General features: G+C 42.1%; 1 protein-coding gene across 3 annotated transcripts in view; it reads left to right on the top strand.

The window, feature by feature from the left end:
• The first annotated feature begins 2,054 nt into the window (after positions 1-2,054).
• The window catches only part of TBC1D12 (TBC1 domain family member 12), an 83,359-nt gene continuing 74,754 nt past the window's right edge, over positions 2,055-10,659 (top strand). The window contains exon 1 of one of the 3 annotated variants that reach the window (XM_014864677.3): positions 2,055-5,525. In XM_014864677.3, coding sequence (XP_014720163.1) covers positions 4,600-5,525 — 926 coding nt within the window. In that variant the 5' untranslated portion in view covers positions 2,055-4,599. Of the gene's footprint in view, positions 5,526-5,697; positions 6,009-10,659 lie in introns of those variants that run through there. The other 2 variants (XM_014864680.3, XM_070486883.1) reach the window with 2 other exon arrangements.

The raw sequence follows: 10,659 nt of genomic DNA, 5'->3' as shown, positions 1-10,659 counted from the left end.
TAATTCACTGTGCATATGACAACTGTGTCAGCTGGTGTAATAATGTCCTTCATAGAATGCTTTTCTTTTCTCTAGTATGAAATCCAGTTTAGGTGCAAGTATTGGGTAGAATTTTCATATTGTTTTAATCTTATTTAATCTTGAACATATCCACAGCTTTTCTTTGCCTTTTATGATATGTGCATTTTTTGAAGAATAGAGTCTTCCCACTTCATTTTTTCAAATAGAATTTTCCTCATTTTGAGTTCCTGATGATTTTGTGCGATTAGATTGAGGTTATACATTCTTGGCCACATCGTGTCCTTCTCAGGGTATTGCATCTGGAGGTATACAATGTGTAAACATCTTTTTAAAGAGGCTTGCTTGTTCAGGGAAGCAGAGAGATAAGGTTGTAGCTATAAGGTAGTATTTCTCAACCATGGCTGTAAATTAGAAGTACTTGAGTAGCTTTTGTTGTTGTTGTTGTTGTTGGGAAAATTCGCCCTGAGCTAACATCTGTTGCCAATCTTGCTCTTTTTTTTTTCCCCTCCCTGAAGCCCCAGTACATAGTTGTATATTCTAGTTGTAAATCCTTCTAGTTCTTCTATGTGAGCCGCTGCCACAGCATGGCTCTAAGGGTATGTGTGTGGGTGGTGATGGTGGTGATTTAACACGATAGAAGGTAAAGCACATTTGAATGCTTTTTGGAAACCCAGTATAACAAGGAAAAGGATGAGGATTAAAGAAAGATGTGAGGAGGAGTTTTGAGGCTTTTTGTTTTAGGCATTTGTACTCTCATTGAGTATAATTGTAGCAAAATGATAACATGGGGTAATGGTACCATATTTCACCCTTCAATAATGAGGATTGGGTCATACACGTAGAATATAACCAATTATACATATTTTGAGAATTTCTGTGAAAGTCACATTTTCTTAGAAAATGTAAGCACCCAAGTATACCAATAGTTTTCCATATTTTAACTAAGTTAATTAATATTTTACAGCAGAGACTGAGAATATCCTTTCTCATCATAATAATTTCATCTGATTTATAGGAATACCAGGATATATTATTTATGCCTAAAGTTGTAGAAATGTAACATGGTATCAAAAGTTTTTAATGTTAAACTCTTAAGGACCGCAAAAAGGATATACTACATGTTGAAAGTAGATTTTTTTCTTTGTTAAATAGGATATGATATTATTTATCAGATAAGAGAGAAACTTTTATTGTTGAAAGTGAGAAATATAACCACTAACCACTAACAAGAACCACTAACAATTTATTATGCAATACATATTATTGTAGACAAAGTTACAAAATATAAAGGTGTTTCAGTTTGGAAGACTGTACTGAAAAAATATTAGGGTTGTATGCACTATTATGGTTCATAAAACCTTTGCTGCTATTGACTATGGGAGAAGAAGCAGATGTACAAAACAAGCCATTTAGAGAAACTGGTTTAAAATAGTATGATTTCACAGAGCGGGAAATAGAGTAGTAACTAGAAAGGAGTAAGTTAACAAGTTAGGAAAGGTTTGATAGCAGGAAGAAAACTGCAAGGATAAATTCTCTAGGCAGAGAGGAAAAAGGCTGAAAAGAAAAAAACCTGAGATTTGCTACCTTCATCTTTACCATCATATAACTATACTTATGTCTAGATATCTCCTATATTAACTTAATTTTTTTTTTTTTTGAGGAAGATTAGCCCTGAGCTAACATCTGCTGCCAATCCTCCTCTTTTTGCTGAGGAAGACTGGCCCTGAGCTAACATCCGTGCCCATCTTCCTCTATACGTGGGACGCCTAACACAGCATGGCTTGCCAAGTGGTGCCATGTCTGCACCCAGGATCCGAACCAGCAAACGCAGGGCCGCTGAAGTGGAACATGCGAACTTAACCACTGGGCCAGCCCCTTAAATTTTTTTTATTGACGTAAACTTCACATAAAATAAAGCCACTTGAAAAGTACAATTCAGCGGCATTTAGTGTATTCCCAATGTCATGCAACCACCACTTGTAACTAGCTCCAAAACATTTTCATCACCCCAAAAGAAAACCGCATATCTGTTAGACAGGCTCTGTTTATTTCCCCCTCCCCCCAGCCAATGGCAATCACCAATCTGCTTTCTTTCTCTGGATTTATCTTTTCTGGATAGTTCATATAAATAGAATTATATAATATGTGACCTTTTGTGTCTGACTTCTTTCACTTAACATAAATTTTTTGAGATTCATCTACTTTCTAGCATGTATCAGTACTTCACTCCTTTTTATGGTTGAGTAATAGTTCATTGTGTGTATACACCATACTTCGTTTATCCATTTCTCTGTTGATGGATATTTGGGTTGTTTCCATCTTTTGCTTTCTATGAACAGTGCTGCTATGAACATTCATGTACAAGTTTTTGTTTGAACATTTGTTTTCAATTCTTTTGAGTATATACCAAGGAGTGGAATTGTTGGGTCATACGGTAATTCTACATTTAATTTATTGAGCAACTGTCAAACATTTTCCACAGCAGTTGTGCCATTTTGCATTTCTACCAGCAATGTCGGAGAGTTGCACTTTCTTCACATCCTCTATAACACTTCTTATTTTCCATTTTGATTATAGCCATCCTAGTGGGTGTGGCTACTATCTCTCATTGTGGTTTTGACTTGCATTTCCCTAGTGACTAGGTGAAACGACGTTGAGCATCGCTTCATATGCCTATTAATAGCTATGAGCATATCTTCTTTGGAGAAATGTCTGTTCAAGTCCTTTACCCATTTTTAAATTGGGTTGTTTGTCTTCTTGTTGTTGAGTTGTATGAGTTTTTTATACATTCTGAATACTAGCCCCTTATGAGACATTTGATTTGCAAATATTTTCTCTCTTCCCATATTAACTTTTCCACCTGTGTCCTAGAAGTCATTTCTTCTTCTGAAAGGTCTTGACAATAAATGTATTGCTAACTATGTCCTTGCCACTTAGTCCTTCCATAAAGCCTTTAGAAATGCTCATTATAAAAGACACGATGTTTTTTAAAATGGGTGCTGGGTACATGGATGTCCATTTTATTTACATATTTTATTTTTACTCATATTCACTATTTTGTGTCTATGTATATATATTTATAAGAAAAAATGTTTTGGGGCTGGCCCCGTGGCCGAGTGGTTAAGTTCGTGTGCTCTGCTGCTGTGGGTGGCCCAGTGTTTCGTTAGTTCGAATCCTGGGCGCGGACATGGTACTGCTCATCAAACCATGCTGAGGCAGCATCCCACATGCCACAACTAGAAGGACCCACAACGAAGACTATACAACTATGTACTGGGGGGCTTTGGGGAGAAAAAAATAAAATCTTAAAAAAAAAAGAAAAAATGTTTTAAAGGCTTGACAATCCTGCTTTCTCTAATTACTACTCCATTACCTGATGTCTGTCCTTTCATTGACATACTTCTAGAATGAACGGTCTATATTTACCGCTTCATTTTATCCACAACTAGTGCCTCTTTTAATTCCTTGCAGTACACGTTTTTTAATAATGACAGCTTTGCGTCTCTGCCCCACCTCTATCTTTACTCTTTCTTCCTAGGTGATGTCACTTGTGACTCACCTAGTTGCATTATGCAGATGACTCTTCAATCTGCCTCTCCAAACCTAAGCCCTAACCCAAGTTTTAGAACTCTAACTATATGTTGTATATTTTCAGTCTTCTACTTTACCAAATATATGTCCCCTATTAAGTTTTTTTTCCCAATCCAAATCCCTATTTCTTCAGACCACATCAATTTCAGTCTCAAGAGTTTTGAAATAATTGCTGGTTCCTCCCTCTTCCATCATTCCTTATATCTGACCAGTTATCACGTCTTGTGATTTCGACTTTAAACACACTTCATTTCCACTCAATCGTTATCAAATCCCATTTTAATCCATTATCACGAGGTGCTGGAATGATTTCAATGGCCTCTCTCTGCCTGATTCCACTTCCTTTCCCCCCTTGAGTAATAAAGGAAATCTTTAAGAAGAGCGATGTGATGAAATGTGGTGTTAGATAAGAGAGATAATTTTGGTAGTATTGTGGAAGATGAAGTGGAGAAGGGAGAGTGTTGGGACGAGGCGATGAAGCCCTAAATTGTGGCAACAGCGATGGAGATGGATACAAAAAGCTTAAAGTCGATTGGACACCCACTAGAGCTGTAAGGTCTTATTCACATGTAACATCCTGTATTCTATTCCCATAAATTAAGCACTTCAAGTGAATATTTGCTAAGTGAGCCATACCCGTGCTTCCGTAAGAATTGTCATGCTCGGAATGGACCAACCAGCCTCCACCATCCAGATGCAAATCCCAGATTGGCAGCCAAAGTGGTACGGAGCCGGTCTCTCTAGCTACTGTCTCTATGGTTCGCGGAATCGCCCGGCCGCGGCTTGAACCTTTCGGCTTTTGCGCGTGCGCGAGCACAGGCGCGTGCCCGCCCTCCCGCAACTGCCCGAGCCCCGGGGTGGGAGGGGTGGGTGTGGGAACGTCGCGGCGGCTGCCGCCGCGGCCCCAGCACTTAGGGCTGTTCCCGGGCCGAGCCTGCGCCGGGAAATCTTCCGCCGCCTCCTCGGGCGGCGCTCACCCGGCCCCAGATGGTGGGTCCGGAGGATCCTGGAGCCTGCTCGGGAAGAAACCCCAAGTTGCTCCGTGTGCTGGCGCCCGAGCCTGCGGGCCAGGACGGGAAGATGATCCGGGCCACGGGCGGCTTTGGCGGAGGCGCCGGCGCTGTGGAGCCGCCGGAGGAGGAGGAGGAGGAGACGCCGCCTCAGCAGCTCCTTCGGCGTTACCTCGCGGCGGCCGGGGGGCAGCTGGAGCCTGGGCTGTGCTACTGTCCGCTCGCCGTCGGCCAGCCCCGCGCCGCGCCGCCCTCCGCAGCCCCGCTCCCGCACGCCTGCCCGCCGGACTCGGGCTCCAAGTACCGCGGCGCGGAGGCGGCGGATACCCGCGCGCCGCGGCACGGAGGCATGACCAACGGGGACTCGGGCTTTCTGCCCGGCCAGGACTGTCACGACCTGGAGGAGGCTCGCGGGCTGGCCCGCGCCGGTGGCCGGGAGCCGCGCCACCGCCGCCTCTGCCTGGAGGGGCCTGGCGACGAGGGCGCGGACGGTGCGGGCAGCCGGTCCAACTGGGCCGCGCAGCTCGAGGACCCGCTGCGGACCTGCTGCCTGGCAGCGGCGGACACCGAAGAGCCCGAGGGCGCGGGCAGCGGCGGCAGCGGCAGCAGCGGCAGCGAGGACTTGGAGCAGCCAGGAGCCGGCGCCGGGCGTCCCGAGGAGGGCGCGTCCCCCGCCGCCTCGGCCGAGAGGACTAGCGGGGCCGCGGGCGCCGAGCCGCGCCTCGGCTTCGCAGGCGCTCTCTTGAACTCGCGGAACACGTTCGAGGTGAGCCGCCGCCAGAGCGCCCGCGACCACCTGCCGCCGGCGGGGCCGCAGGCGCCCTCGCCCGCCGTGGAGCAGGGTCCCGCGGGGACCTCGACCCGGGCTCGACGGAGCGGCGGCTTCGCCGACTTCTTCGCCAGGTACAGGGCAGGCTGCGTCGGGGCTCGGGGCGGGTTCGGGGCCGGGGCCGGGGCCGAGGCCGGGAGCTGGCGGAGGGCGGCTCTGGGGCCGCCTCCGTGCAGGCACTCGCTTGCGTCAGGACTTGGCTTTGATTTGTTACCAGGGAAAGAGGAACTGGATCTGTGTCGTGTTGTCTATAGAAGTTGGGAGCTCTGTGGGCAGCGAATCTCTCCGTGCCCCTGTTGCCTGGAGGCTGTACCTGCCATTCGTACCTGGTTTCTGTGTATTCAGCTCTTGCGAGCATGCTAGTGCCAGATGTACAGTTTTGCCTGTTTCGGAAAAGCAGACAACTTTCTCCGTCCCCAATTTTTCTATTTTTGATTGTACGACATAGATTAGAGTTGGAAGGGGCGGTGCGGCGGTTTGTGTGTACGAGTGTGGTTGTGAAAGAGAAAGGGAAGTCATTTTGCAGAGCTATTTGCGCGGAGTCTAAACCTATTCAGGTAGTTTAAGAATTCCTGAAATTAGAAGGGGTTGTGTTTCAGTGTTTAACCATTTGTTTCGGTAACCTTTATTAAAATGCAGTTTGGTGTTTAGTATTTGATCCCAGCCTTTAAAGCCAAATTTCTGCGGCGCTTTATCTAGAAAATGTCTCTTCTTTACTTATGCCAGATAGGCCTGTAATTTTTTTTCAGCAACTTCTTTTTCATTTTTTAATGGTATTGTGTATGTGATTTGACCTGCTATTCTTGAAATTAAATTATGGTGCTGGATATTGCAGATTTCAGAAGGGGACTTTGATAGGGATAAATAAATAGTCAGAAAATACTCATCTGAGTTCACATTAATGAAAAAGCAATTTCTCGAGTCAGACTTTGATCCGCTTTTTTTTTTTTTTTGGTCTCTAGGTAGATAGGAAAGTATTCCCAACTTGTAAAACTCTCCCTTTCAGAGTTGTCTCTCCTGTGTTTTGTTCCCTTTTCAGCGATCTTGACAAAAACCAGAAATAAAAGAAACAAATTCTGCAGTTCAAGTTGTAGAGGACTATACAATTGTGTATATTTGTAGACACAGGCTCAGTGTTCTGACTTTAATTAATATTTCTTATTCCTTTTTCTACTTTATCATCCCTTACTTTTCCTGCTTGTATAAACTTGCAAATAAATTATAAAGTTGTTTAAATCAAGATTGGGAAATCCTAAGTTTTTGTTACTCAGGACAAAATATATACTAGTGAGATCTGTATTTGTGTCTATAATTGCGAAAATATACTTAAAGCTTGTAGTGGTAATATCTTAAAAGCTCTCAAGGTGAGTTAAACTTATGTTTTCATGACCTTGTGTGGCCTTTGGGTGTTCATTGGTCATGTTTTGATGTCAGGTGTCAGGCAATTTTAGACCTGGGGAGGGGCTTTGGAGATCCTGATTCAACCAGTATATCCAAAGTACTTGCTCTGTGCCACACATTGAGAATAGAGGTGGTTTGGACAATGGTCCCTGATTTAGAGGTGGAGTGCAGGCCAGTGGGGATTTGGTTTGAAGATGTATACATATATATGCATTGCAATTTGTGAACAATAAGAAGGCAAATCTATTATAAGAGACGTTCATATTATTAACAGTAGGCAGGAACTTTGATATATTTAAAAAAATTTTCCTTAACCTGTAGATTACTAGGACGTTAATTAATATAGCTAGTTGACATTCATATGGCTACACTAATCATGTGTACCAGAGCAGTGGATTTGAAGTCAGAAAACCTGGGTGCCCTAAAGTTAATTTCTCTCAATCTCATTTTTCTTAATTGAGATCTGAATGTCAAGATTCTAGGTGTCATTGCTTCCTTTATATAACATTCTTGGGAAAGGGCAGAGTCAGACAGAGGCACAGTTTTTCTCTTAGCATTTACCCAAAACCTTAACTGGATTCTGAACGCCTTAAAGGTAGAGACTATGATATTCATCTCTGAATTTGCAGTACCTAGTGCTGGTGTGAAGAACTCCATTCAGATTGTGTTGAAGTGGCAACTCTCATGGACCTGCCCTCTGTACTCTTCTCTAGGTAGTATAATTTTGAACAAATATTCCATCCCGAGGCAGAATAATCAGAAATTTCCCTTGCTCCTGCAACCTAAGAGGTTTTTTCCTTCGTGTGCACAGTTGTCTTTCTCAACTCTGAAGCTCCAGGTGAGGTTCCCCTTTGGGGATATCTTGTTCTAGGATGTATTCTTGTTCTTGGGTACAACCCCTACCTCCACTTCATTTTTTGATGACGAAGCTCATTGTCGAAAGAAGATAGTTAGCTAATGACAAAGCTGGAATTAGAAACCAGGATTCCTGATTTTCAGTCCAGGTTTACATTTAATCACAACTTTTATTCACTTGTGGCTTTTTTCTCTCCTACCTGATTATCCTCCATCTTTCCCTTTTCCTTTCCACTTCCTCTCGTTCTAACAGGGCAAAAGTCTGTAACAGAAATACTTTTAAAGAATAGTCTCATGTTTGTTTTAACTTAAGCAAAGAGAGGGGAGTGTTTTACAGCAATCTATTTATTTCTACAATTCCTACAATGTGTTCAATTAAGACACATCATTGACAGGAGCTGCATTGAGTAGGGTAGAAATCATAAAGGAATTTGGTCCAGGATGGGATTGCCCTTATCATCTCCTGCTTACCCTCCCTGCTAGATTAGGTGAGTTCTGTTCGAGTCCCTGTTGGGGCTTGCCTCAGTTTCACATGGGCATCTCTCAGTGTTTATGGTGACTTGACTGTGGGAACCTTAGAAGTAACATTCCCTCAGATCTTTGGCCCTTTCCTATCTATAAAATTTGAAATGTTAGGTGGGTACCGCTACCCTCCACTATTGCCAACTCAGCTGTGAGGAGATGAAAACTAAAAAAAAATCTCTTATGTTTCCAGGCTAGCTTTTGTTCCTCAAGGATATGTTTGTTACTCTGTTTTAAAAAGAAAGTAACTTTAACCCATTTTTATGGTCCTTCAAACAAATTCATGTCTTACTTGTTTTCAAACTAGAATGCTTTATTTTTTAGGTAAACTCTTTATAGATGTATTTTTTTAAAACCATTTAATACTTTTGAGTCTCCTGTCTCCTGATAGTGTGGATAATTTTTTACAGTCTTCATGATGAATCATAAGAATTTGGTGGCCTTAATGGGCATAGCTAAGGTAGGGAAGACAGTATTGAAGATTTTTTTCTTCCCATCTGAAAAAAAATTGACTTTGTAGATTCTGGAACATATAGATCCATGTAGCTTTCCCTGTAATTATTGACTTCTGAAACTTCCTAAATGTTGTGGCAGAAAAGTATTTTCACAGAGCTCTTTTTATTACAGTTAGTCTGAATAGGAAAGATTAAAGGCTCTTTTAGTGATTTCTTTTCACATCGAGGCAGTCACCATTCTCCCCAACATGGAAGTTGTTGAGAATATATAGTTTTTGTTAATTATGATATTGAGAATTTAAAAGTCCTACAGTTATAATTTTTTTAAATTTAAGGTTCTCAGAAACAACAAAATCAACCATATCCTTTTTCCTACCAAGAAGTTACACTAGTTGACAGAATCATAATTCACCTGACGGAGCCATCATAGACCTCTGTCAGATAGGGCTCCCTTATTTGTTCTGCAGTGTGTATTCCTCCCAGTCAACTAAAATAAAAACTAGAGTTTCAAAACCAGTTTCTCAAAAAAATCCCTTAAACATCTCAGTAAAGAAATGGCAAAATATCAAACTTCTGATAAGTTTTAAAGGATTTTTATAGTTCCCCAAAGCAAGCAGTTCTTTAATACAGGTTGGTGTAATTGTTTATAAGGAGAATAAAGGAATATCTTGATCTAAGTATTTTTGTTGCTACAAGAGATTATAAAAATAAATGCAGAAATATTCATTTCTTTGTGACTAATGAAACTTTTGGACATTACTTACATCTTAATATAATTAAAATGTTTAAAATTTTAGAAAAGCTGAAAGAATGTGTAATTAATTGCTCTAGAATAAAAATAAGAGTCTGTTAGGATTTTAGAGTGTTGTGAAGCTACCCGTTTAAATATTGGATTGGGGAACTAATGCTCAAGAGCCTTTTGTATCTTTTCCGTGTCTCCGCCCCTCCCCCCAATCTAGTATTTTATTATTTTTTTTGTTGCTTTTTCTCCCCAAATCCCCCCAGTACATAGCTGTATATTTTAGTTGTGGGTCCTTCTAGTTGTGGCATGTGGGATGCCGCCTCAACATGGCATTTTGAGCGGCTCCATGTCTGCAACCAAGATCGGAACTGTGGAAACCCTGGGCCGCCCAAGCAGAGTGCACAAACTTAACCACTCGGCCACGGTACCGGCCCTCTCTAGTATTTTCTTAAAACAAACCGATCACAAAACGCTATAGGGCTCTACACTAAACCACTGGAAATTCAGGATTCGGGGGCTTCACTTTAAAAGTTCATTCCTGATTTTAAGGTGGATGGTTAGAGATGTGATAATCTGAATATAAATTAGGTAGAAAGTGTTGGGAAACTCCAACTTTTGTAGGGCTATGGTAATTTTAACCCCTGAGATGTATTATTTTGAAGTGCTAAACTAAATTAACATTTTAACACTATACCCCAATAAGCAAAACAGATTGTTACTCTAATATTAACTTGGGGTTTCTTGTTTGGCAGAAATTTTCTGAAAAAACTATTCAAAATAGGCAGAGAGATTTACTTTTTATTTTTTTAAATACTTTTTATTTTAGAATAGTTTTATTTTATTTTATTTTTGAGGAAGATTAGCCCTGAGCAAACTACTGCCAATCCTCCTCTTTTTGCTGAGGAAGACTGGCCCTGAGCTAACGTCCATGCCCATCTTCCTCTACTTTATATGTGGGACGCCTGCCATGGCATGGCTTTTGCCAAAGGGTGCCATGTCCGCACCTGGGATCTGAACCAGCGAACCCCTGGCAGGAGAAGCAGAATGTGCGCACTTAACCGCTGGGCCACCAGGCCGGCCCCTAGAATAGTTTTAGATTTGCAGAAAAGTTGTAAAGATATAGTACAGAGAGGTCTGGTATACCCCTCACCCATTTCCTCTGCTGTCAACATCAAGTTACTGTGGTACATTTGTCCCAGCTAAGAAACCAGCATTAGTACATTACAAGTAGTT

The sequence above is a fragment of the Equus asinus genome, chromosome 2 (genome assembly GCF_041296235.1).
Source record: "Equus asinus isolate D_3611 breed Donkey chromosome 2, EquAss-T2T_v2, whole genome shotgun sequence".
In the NCBI taxonomy this organism is placed as follows: domain Eukaryota; kingdom Metazoa; phylum Chordata; class Mammalia; order Perissodactyla; family Equidae; genus Equus; species Equus asinus.
The sequence above is the reverse complement of the archived record's forward strand: the minus strand, read 5'-3'. Positions and strand labels throughout refer to the sequence as shown.